The sequence below is a fragment of the Rhinolophus ferrumequinum genome, chromosome 12 (genome assembly GCF_004115265.2).
Source record: "Rhinolophus ferrumequinum isolate MPI-CBG mRhiFer1 chromosome 12, mRhiFer1_v1.p, whole genome shotgun sequence".
NCBI lineage: Eukaryota > Metazoa > Chordata > Mammalia > Chiroptera > Rhinolophidae > Rhinolophus > Rhinolophus ferrumequinum.
This window is the reverse complement of record NC_046295.1, coordinates 55228021-55239125: the sequence shown is the minus strand read 5'-3', so window position 1 is coordinate 55239125 and position 11105 is coordinate 55228021. Positions and strand designations below refer to the sequence as shown.

At 43.8% G+C, this 11105-nt stretch overlaps 1 protein-coding gene across 2 annotated transcripts in view; it reads right to left on the bottom strand.

The window, feature by feature from the left end:
* Positions 1–2476: 2476 nt before the first annotated feature.
* Positions 2477–11105, bottom strand: part of COL15A1 (collagen type XV alpha 1 chain) — a 99316-nt gene continuing 90687 nt past the window's right edge. Inside the window, exons 38-40 of one of the 2 annotated variants that reach the window (XM_033124148.1) lie at positions 5969–6154; positions 4565–4680; positions 2477–3577 (exon numbers count right to left, since the gene is read on the bottom strand). In XM_033124148.1, coding sequence (XP_032980039.1) covers positions 3364–3577; positions 4565–4680; positions 5969–6154 — 516 coding nt within the window. In that variant the 3' untranslated portion in view covers positions 2477–3363. The remainder of the gene's footprint in view (positions 3578–4564; positions 4681–5968; positions 6155–11105) is intronic. The other variant, XM_033124147.1, reaches the window with a different exon arrangement.

Below are 11105 nucleotides of genomic sequence, written 5' to 3'. Positions count from 1 at the left end.
CCAACCTCCTACTATTTTGGGTGGAGGAATTATTCCTTCTGTCCACATCTTGGGTGGGGCAGCCAATCACTGTCATAGGCGCACAGCACATGTGGGATGAATCAGAGTTCTTCCCAGGATTTAATATAATCCCAGAAGGGAGAGGAAGTCTTCTCTTTCCTCTTTGGCTATTCTCTGGGGTGGTGGAGTAAGGAACTCTCTGTGAACAACCACTGCCACATGAAGGGATTTTGTCCTTGGTTGGAGGGAAGAAAGCCATATACAGAGGATAGCAGAAGACAGAGAGAGGGAGAGAGAAAGAGTGAGGGAGAGAGAGGGAGGGAGACAGAGTAAGGTAGAGAGAGGAGAGAGAGAGAACGCAAAGTGAGTCTCTTGTATCCTCTGTCCTTCTACTTGGTTTAATGAGCCAACACATTCTTTTTTGCTGTTATTGTTTATGAATTTGACTTGTGTTTCCCTTACTGACTAATATGCAGCTGTACTGGATTGCTAACAGTTCCCTGAATTCCATGCTATCTCCTACTTGTACTCCCTACAGGTTCAAGCAACATAGTGCAAGCCACATATAGCCCAGAGAGTGCAGGAAATGAGGGTAGCTCTTGTGACTTTTCTTCAGGCACGACCACGTGGCCACCTCCAGGTTGGCAGAGAGGACTCCCCTGGACCTTCTCCTTCATGCTCTGTCTCCCCCACACCCACCTCTCCTCACTCCCTTTGCTCCTTTGTGCCCTTCAAAGTCTGCCTCCTCACGGGGCCTGACCTTGATACAGGTTGATATGGGACAGCTGCTTCTGTCCTCCTGGTTCTGCTTCTGGACAGGGGACCTTGGATGCTGCAGGTTTCAGACCTTGGACTCAGCAAGTACCCAAGGTCCTCTCACCCTGTGAAGATGAACTTGTGGCATATCTTCCTCCCTTGTTATGTCTGAGGGCGTTAGTTCGCTTCCCAGCCTTGAGGTACATTCAGGAGTAGGGTGAGGGCTTAGAGACCTTTCAGCTCTTGTGTTTCAATTGTGTCACAAGCTCCAGGTGTTAAACATACCAGGTGTTCAGAGGAGAAAGCATGACAAAAGATAGGCAGGTCCAGGGAAATGGGGGATGTCACAGAAGAAGCAGAGTCTGCACGGACTACTAGCAAAAGAGCCACTCTAGATAGACCTAGATCGGTTAAGGCTTTCCCGAAATGAGACAGGGCATGCACAATAGCCTGGCAAGCAGCCTCTGTGGCTCAGCGAGTGACAGGAAAGCTGATGTTCAATGAAGGGTCCTGAAGGTCAGGCCCAGAATTTTAACTGTCATTCTCCGAGTCTGAATGGGGCTGGGATTGATTCAGGGACTCTTCTGGGAGGGCCATTTGGGTATACACTCCTCCAGTGCACACAGGACATGAACCTCAGTACTCTTTCCTGGGGTTAGCAAAAGGGGTCTGTCCTCCTTTTGGCTCTCCCTGAACCCCCATGCCACCCTGCCCCTCTGTGACCCAGGGCCCTGCTGGGCTCTGACCAAAATGGATGTTGTCTTCACTTCAGGACCTCAGGAGCCTTACACTCCCCTTCCCCCTCAGTTTCTGTCCAGGCCAGGTACACCCCAACCAGCCAGTCACTCACTGTTCCTCAACGATCCACCTCTGGGGCTTTCCAACCTATAAATGTCTTCATTTCATGACTCATTAGAAAGATTCTCACCACTCCTCCATTTAGGAAGTCCCTAAGTGGAGGTTCTGGGATGTCTGCATGTTTTTATTTTTTGTCCTCAGTTTCCTTCCTACCTCAAGGACTATTCAAGTGCCTTCATTTTGCTGAGTTTCTGAGCTAGCCCAGCTAAATGGAAGGAAATATCCTGGCATGCCACTTGCCTGGCGATCCTGTTTCTTCTGCGGGGTATAGCTGATAGGCAGGGAGTCTCAGACGCAAAGCAGGGAGGCAGTGGATAAGCTACCTTGCACAATGGTTCCTTGAAAAGATCCTGAGCACTGGAGTGAGACAGGCCCTGCCTGAGTCTGAAACCAGCCCCATCACTCACCAGCTGTGTGACCTGGAACGAGTGACTTCCTGAGCCTCAACTTTTGTTTTTCATTTGTAAAGTGGAGATAGAAATACCTACCTTGCAAGGTTATGAGGAAAGGTAAATGGGGCTCATAATAAGTCTGATGTTTAATAACTGGGAGCTGATATTATGCTTATTTAATCCCAAGCTTTTTGAGAGAAAAAGGCAGACTTATCCGAAGTCACGCATTGAGACACAATTCATCCTATTTCCTGCACTGGGGGTTTTCTTCCATGCTGCCCCAACCAAGTAGGAGACAACACGCAGGAGCAGATGAGCATGATGGGAAAATCTTCTTATTCTCTGATCATTCCCCGAGGACTACACAAGTGGCAGTGACAAGGTTAGCAAACCCACCCCAGGGCCACTTCCACATCAGTGGTGGAGAATAAATGAACAATGGAAAAAAGTCAAACAGAAGAAAGTGCCTGGAAAAGATGTTTTTATGTTCACTTACATGGGAAAAAAATCAAAGTATACAGCATGAAGATATAGGTGTCTCAGAAAATTCATCCCCATGAACCTGTTTGCTTAATCGCAGTTATACTTCAAGAGTTGCCAAATGGAAGTCATAAAATTAGGGTGCGGGGTGGGTGGAAGGGCTACCAAGGGAAAGGTAGTAATTATGTGCTATTTCTTTTCTAGTTTCAGATAATTTGGAGTTTACATTTTTCCAGCAAGTCAGAGTGACATAAACAGATGCCATCCTAAAATATGATTGTAGCAAAAATATAAAACTCCTAGCAAAAATATAAAAAGCACAATGGCAATAATATTTTAGGGGAAAAAAATTAAAGTCTGATAATATCAGAAACTACAAGTAGGATCATTTGAGCAGTTCTGTTATCTCTGTATGAACAGCAGTTGCAAATGATGGATGTGTATGAAAGAATAAAGCATTTGGTCTGCATATAACTTAGAAAGGGGTAACATTTCTAAACACTGACTTTGTAAGAAAACATGAAGGACATCTTACACTCAACAACAATGGTTAAAAGAAGGAAATTACTTTCTGAAGGATGCAGTGGGCAGAATGCCTTTGTTTTCAACTTGCTCTTAACCACGATGGGATGTGTTCACACTGCATGGACTTTCCTGCAGAATCTAGCACCGATATATGGATCAGATTTCTATCTTTGATCTGAGTCCTTTATGTCTTCAGTTTTGAGTGTATTGAGGTACGTTTTCTTTGGTTGCTGGTGTGACGAATGTGTAATAAAAAAAACCTAATATTTACAACATTTAAACATTTTAGATTTCAGTGTCAACTCTTCACGTAAGAAAAATTGGAAGACTCTTAAGGATCATGGGAAGGTCATTACTTCCTAGCGTCTGTCATGAAGCTGTTTTCGATACAGAGAACAATTAGCCTACTAGCGCAGCTATATGCTTTCTGGTCCAGAATCTTCCCCGTGCTCAGTGGGGAGGCGAATCCCATGACTGCCTGGTCGGCGGTTCGCCATGCTTCACAGTATTTATCCACAAGACGCACTCCATGGGGGCTGGAGCCATGCCAAACGACCTTCTGGGGCCTAAAAAGTAATTTTGTCGTGTTACTTTTTCTTCTTTGTGGCACATCTCGGTAAACATATTAGCGTAAGTCTAGTGAATCGAGTCAAACTCCTGAACCCTCCGTGGTCTGGCCCCACATCACCTCTCTATCTTCACTGCTCTTTCTAACGAGCTGAACACACTATGTTCCAACCATATCCAGCTTGTACTTGTTCTCAAATCACACTCTCCGTTTTTGTGAATCTGAACCTTTGCTCATGAAGTTCCTTAGTCTGGAGCAGTCTCTCTTTCCTTTTCAGATTGAATTCCTCTCATCTTTCAAAGTCCATTAAATGCTTCCTCTTACAGGAAGCCTTCTTGATTCTCACCCCCAAGTAATGATGAATATTTCCTCTGTGCTCCTATCATCTTATCTGTTTCTCTATTTTACAATTACGATGATCTATCTAGAATCGTAGCTAGTCTGTGTCTGTCTTTCCCCGTAGGCTGTGAGCCCCATAAGGACAGGGGCAGTGTTGGTTTGTTATTGTGGCTTCCAGGCCTGGCATAGAGTAGACAGGAAAGGTTTGCTGAGTTGTTCTATTTGTAATAGCATACACAGTTTGCAAAGAATTTGAATGTAGCTCACAGCATAGGATTAAAGGATCACTAAGAATAGCATTACTTAACGCTTATTAAGTGCCTGCTGTATGCTAGGTGTTCTCACACTTACCATTCTATTCTTACAACAATTCTATGGTATAGATATGATTATCTTGCCCATTTAACAGGTGAGGCAGCTGAGGCTCAGAGAGCAGAAGTGCTTTGCCAAAGGAACCATATTAAGGAACTGAACTCAGGTCTCCTGGTTCCAAGGCCAGGGCTCTCTCCACGGCTTTCAGCTGCCTCACTGAGGCTTTATGCTGGCTACATCCCAGAGGGGCAGCTCACGAAAGCATCCCATGATTAGAATGTCTCCTACAGCTGTCTATCATACCATATACTTTGAGGTTTCCACCCCTACTTACCAAGAAGGATCTGTCATCACATCTCGGCCATCAAATGAGTATATCGGAACATGTGTACTGAACTGACCTCCATAGCCGGAAAAAATTGAATCCCAATTATTGAAAAGTACTTGGCCCTGTGGAGACAAAAATGCCACATTAGAATCATTATACCATCAGCCTGCAAAAGGACTAGCTATTTTACTCATTCTTTAAGTCCCAGATATCATCTCCCACTGAAGCCACCAACTCCAATTCCGGCGTCTGGCCGAGTGGGCCCTCAGGAAATGTCTGTGGCTTGATTTTGTAATCCATTCTTGAACCCTTTTGGTTTTACTGTCTTATTTCTTGAGGCAATTTCTCTCATGGTATGTGTACAAAGGCTCCTCCTCATCAAAAGTGTGTTTTAGGTCTTTATTTTATTACTGCTGTTTTTAAATTTTCATATGTATGTGTTGAGCTCCAAATTTGTGCCAATCCACATTATGGTGACAGAGAGAGGAATCTCTCACTCCTGTTTCTGAAGGAGCCATGTTTCCTTCAGTTATTCGCATTCCAAGAATACAAATTATTTGAGTGGGTGAATGTGGTGGAACAGAACCTTGGGAGAGGAGATGGAAAATGCTGGGTATAGGGTCAGGATGGAACGTGCTAGCCACAAGGTTCCAAATTGGAATCTGGGCCCAGGGACCAGAGGGTCTCCAAGTACCTTTGAGATCCAGCATATGTGTGAGCAGTAAGACAGCTGTCCCTCTGTAGCCTTAAAGGAGTTGGCTACTTCCACGGTATAATTGTGCCATTGAGGGATCCTATGACGTCCTGCCTTACCAGCAAATGGGGGCAGATAAATTTCTACCAGGCGTTGGCAGCTGAGATGCACCAAACCAGGGTGATGGACAAAGTGGCTCTGCTCGGGCACCAGTGCTCACCAGGTGTTCTCTGGTGCCACTCAGCCAATGCCCCCCAGAAGGCATCTTCTGGTGGAACCAAGAGCCCAGATCCATGTGGGGGTCAAGGAAAGTAACTCTAGTTTGTAGTGACTTTGAACAAACTCCTTTCTCCTTCTGAGTCTCAGGTTCCTCATCTGACAAACTGGGAAAAGAATCACTCCCATTTATACTGGAAATATCTATTAAGATAATAGGTATAAAGCACTTTGTAAACATTGAAAAAGCTGTGTAAGTGAAGAGGTTATTATTCCTTCGGTCTGCTTTGTCCTACCATCCAAGCTGGCAAGGCCACTGTAAATATTAGGAAACTGAGGAACAGAGAAGGAAATGATCCATTCAAAGTCACACAGCCAATCAAGGACAGGCTGGGCCTTGACCCAGCACACTTCTGATGATGTCAGGAATTGGCCACTGTCTCCAGTCCCTGTGGAGACCAGCACAGCCAGGAGGCAATGGGAACAATATTTATTTTTACCTTGAGATTCACTATGGGAAGGCTGTATCTCTCTGCTTTCCTCACAACTGTGGAGAGATCTTGCAAATGGGAGGACAAGAACGCTCGGTAGGTGGACAACAGTCCTGCCGCCCTGGCCTGCTGGAAGCACTGAAAATCAGCTCGAATATCTCCGGAAAATGGCATGTTCAGAGCAATCAAGTGCAACTAAAAAAAAACAAGTGAGAGCAAACAATATTACTGACTGTATTCCCCATGCTGAATATTACATCCCCATGACTTATTTGTTTTATACCTGGAAATTTGAACCTCTTATTCCCGTTCACCTTTTTCCCCCTTTTTAAAATTTTCAATTACAGTTGACATTCAATATTATTATATATTAATTTCAGGTGTACAGCATAGCGGTGAGACGTTTATATAATTTAAGAAGTGCTTCCCCTGACTCGTCTAGTACCCACCTGGTACTATACATAGTAATTGCTATATAATTGATTATATTCCCTATGCTTCCTTTACATCCCCATGACTATTTTGTAACTACCAATTTGTACTCTTACTGCCTTCACCTTTTTCACCCTGTCCCCAACCCCCTCCCATCTATCACTCCAATAAATCTAGGACCCATCTGACACTACACATAGCTATTACAATCTTATTGACTATATTCCTTATGCTGTACCCTACATCCCAATGACTACTGTGCAACAACTAATTAGGACTTCTTAATCCCTTCCCCTTTTTCACCCATTCCAAAACCCCTCCCATCTGGCAACCATCAAAATGTTCTCTGTATCTATGAGTTTGTTTCTGTTTTCTTTGTTTATTTCATTCTTTAGATTCCACATATAAGTTAAATCACATTGCATCTATCTTTCTTTGATACTCCATCAGCACAATACACTCCAGGTCCACCCATGTTGCCATAAGTGGCAGGAACCCATTCCCTTCCATGGCCAAGTAATATTCCATTGTATATATGTACCATATACTCTTTATCCATTCATCCATTGACAGACACTCAGGCTGCCTCCACATTTTGGCCACTGTAAACAATGTTGCAATGAACATATGGATGCATACATCCCCTCAAAGTAGCATTTTGGGTTTCTTTGGATAAGTACCCAAAAGTGGGATTACTGGGTCCTTCTTTGTCTCTTGTTATATAGCCTTTGTTTTAAAATTTATTTTGTCTGATAAAAGTATTACTACTGCAGCTTTTTAAAATTTGTTTCCATTTTCATGAAATATTTTTCCCCCATCCCTTTACTTTCAGTCTGTGTGTGTCTTTTGATCTGAAGTGAGTCTCTTGTAGGAAGCATATGTAAGGGTCTTGTTTTCTTATCCATTCATCCACCTTATCTTTTGACTGGAGCATTTAACTCGTTTACATTTAAAGTAATTCTTGATAGATATGTAGTTATTGCCATTTTATTGTGCATATTTTTGATTTTTTTTTTTTTTTTTTGTCTTAAAGAAATCCCTTTAACATTCCTTGTAATCGTGGTTTGGAGGTGAGAAATTCCTTTAGCTTTTTCTTGTCTGGGAAGCTCTTTATCTGCCTTTTGAGTCTAAATGATAGCTTTGCTGGAGAGAGTAATCTTGGTTATAGGTCCCTGCTTTTCATTACTTTGAATATTTCCTCCCAATTTCTTCTGGCCTGCACAGTTTCTATTGAGAAACCTGCTGATAGTCTTATGGGAGCTCCTTTGTAGGTAACTAATTGCTTTTCTCTTACTGCTTTTAAGATTCTCTCTTTGTCTTTAACCTTTTGCATTTAAATTATGTGTCTTGGTGTGGGTCTGTTTTGGTTCATCTTGTTTGGAACTCTCTGCACTTCCTGGGCTTCTATATCTATCTCCTTTGCTAGGTTAGGGAAGTTTTCCATCATTACTTCTTCAAATAGGTTTTCAATTCCTTGCTCTCTCTCTCTCTTCTTCTGGTACCACTATGATGTGAATGCTGGTATGCTTGATGCTGTCCCAGAGGCCCCTTAAACTCTCATTTTTTGGATTCTTTTTTCTTTTTGCTGTTCTGGTTGGGTGTTTTTTGCTACCATATCTTCTAAATCATGGATTAGATCCATCCTACACTTCATCTAATCTTCTTTTGATTCCCTCTAATGTATTCTTCATTTCAGTTATTGTAGTCTTTATTTCTGACTGGTTCTTTTTTATGTTTTCTATCTCCATTTTTATGTTTCCTATTTCTTTGTTGAAGTTCTCCATGAAATCACTGAACACCCTTTTAACCAGTGTTTGGAACTCTGCATCTGGTAGATTGCTTGTCTCCATTTTGTTTAGTTCTTTTTCTGGAGCTTTGTTCTATTCTTTCATTTGGGAATGTTTCTTTGTCTCTGCATTTTGTCTGCCTCCCTGTATTTGTTTCTATGTAAGGCTGCTATGCCTCCCAGTCTTGGTAGAGTCTCCTTATGTAGGTGTCCTGTGGACCCAGTGGTGCAGTCTCCCTGGTCACCGGAGCCAGGTGCTCCAGGTGTGTCCCTTGTGTGGGCTGTGTGTGCCCTCACATTGTAGTTGAGATGTGACTGTTGTTTGCACATCAATGGAAGGGTTTCACCATCAGGCTGATTGGTTGTGAGGACTTGCCATGACTACAGTGGAGGAGCGTCTGGGCAGGGGCTGACCCTACAGAGCAGGGTTGGCTTTAGCAGGGCTCTTGTGCCTGCCTAATCTGCCCTTTGGGTGTGTTGTCCTTGGAGGTCATTGAGTAATGCTCCAGCCCAGTCCAAAGCTGGCCACTGGGACTGCAGCCCTAAGGCCTCCTGGGAGGGGACCTGCTGCAAGTCAAGTCCAGCCTCAGTCTGTGCCCTGCTGGGGCCTCCTGATATAAGCCACAAAGCAATACAGAGATGGCTGTTATCTGCACTGTGCTTGGAGGTGTCTTGAAAGGCCAAGCTGTGAACCAAGACAGGCTTTCACTAGTGCCGGGCCTAAGGCTGCTCAGCCAGGGGTACAGAACATGCCAAAGCCAGATGCTGCTTGTTTGGGTTTTGTGAACCTTTGAGAGATTTTGGGAAAGTCCGCAGCATGAGTCAAGACAGGCCATTTATAGGGAAGCAGCTTGGGTGTACCCGAAAGTTGGGTGGGGCGTGATCTCAGGGAATCACTAGGGTGGGGCAGATGAAAGGTGATAGCCAGTTTGATGGAGATTAACATATGGCATTTGCCTACATCTGCAAATCGGGATGTGGGAAGGTTCAACGAAGAAACAATGGTTTCTGCCAGCTCCTCTGTCTGGGTGAAAGCTGACCCTCCAGCCCTTACCCTAAAGATAGACAATTCTGTTCCTCCCCATATGACCCTGGTGCCTTTTGAGCTGCTGCCCCAGCTCTGGAGCTCAGAATGAGTGAGGCTGTCAGGAAGTAAGTGCCTGGGAGTGCAGCCAGGCATACTCAGCCACAATCTCTTCTGGTTTTCACACCCAGAAGTTATGGGGACTTCTCTCCCCTGCACTGAAACCCTGGGCTGGGGAGGGGCTGGGATCCTTTGCTCTTCAGTGGGGACCTCTGCAGCCGAGATATCCCTTCCAAGTTTTAATAATCATACGCAGGTGTGGGACCGGCCCATTCCGTGTCTCTGGTGGCTTCTTTTTTGTATGTCTGTGGTTATAGGGCTTCAGTTCAACAAGACTTCAGGTAACTCTCAATAATGGTTGTTCTGTGGTTTAGAGGTAGCTAAATCTCCCAGTCTCAAGGTGGCTTCTTTTCTGTAATTCTCAATAATGGTTTTTCTCAATAATGACTTCAGGTAATTCTCAGTAATGGTTGTTCTGTGGTTTAGTTGTAATTGATATGGTCCTGAGAGGAGGTGAGCATAGCATTTACCTACTCTGCCATCTTGACCAGAAATCTCCCAAATATCTATAATTTTTTATGAAGACAATAATGTCACAACAATTAAAATGTTAAAATGGTGATTCTGTGGATGGTTGTAGTTTTGGTAAAATTATAGGTGATTTTCTTTTTCTTCTTCAATCTTTATATTGAATGTCCAAACTTTCGACAATGAATATGTATTACTTTGGAATTTATAAAATAGTATTTTAAAAATCCTTTAGCTACTGCTCAAACTTCTCCCCTTTATAGCTAAGCTTTTTGAAGAGTTACCTATATTTACTTCTCTTTCATCATCTCACCTCCCATTTACTTCTGGACCAACTAGAATCTTGTTGGCGTCTCTCCATGCTATCGGAATGCTTTTTTCTGATTTCTGAATTTGAAGGACACCTTCTAGTTCTTTTGATGGACCTCTTGGCAACATTTGACACTGTTGGCGTCTACCTTGCTTGGCATTCTTTCTTCCTCTCTGGCTATGGCTTCTCAGTTTCCTTCTCATATTTATTCCATCAGTGCCTTTTCAGTTTTGCTCCTCATACTTCAACCTCTTCTCACTGTAGAGATTCTCTTTTGGGAATCCTGCCACCCCTGCCATCTTTGCCATGACTCAGCTGAAGACCCTAAGTCTGTATCTGTATACCAGACCCACTGCGAGGTTTGAGACTTCCATATCCTATTCCCTCCTGGTAGTGGACACTCAGGTATTCCACAGATACCTGAGAATCACTATGCCCCGCATGAGATCCCAAGTGGTGAATAGCAGCATTATAGGAAACATGCTTCTGCTGTTTGCCATGAGCATGCCTTGTTCTTTGAAACTGCCCCCACAACACTCGCTAAAAAGAGTGGCCTTAGGCCATGCAACCTCATTCTCTTGGCTACTTTTGCTTTGTCTGGTAGTGGGTGATTGACCCAAGATGACCCACATACTCATATACTATCTCTCTCAAGACTCTGAGTTGGGTCAGGTCGTCCTGAGCTCTGCAGCTGTAAGATAACACAGAGTTGGGGCCAGGATCAGTGCCATGGCAACCCAAAGCTGTGTGCCAGCCTTGTAGATACAACCTATGTCTGTGTGTTGGGGTGGGGGCAGAGGGGAGGAAAGAAGAAAGACCCTTGCAGAAGCTGATCTGCAGAGATAGTGGAGCAGACTAATAGCAGGGACAAGAATTAGACTTCCTGTAATTGAGTTCCATGAAGTTTCTGAAAAAGATCTTCATTCAGCAAATGAAGAAATAGAGTGTGAGTTTCTAATCCCAGCAACAAAGTGATCCCTGGAAAGGAAACTATCACTACTCAGTC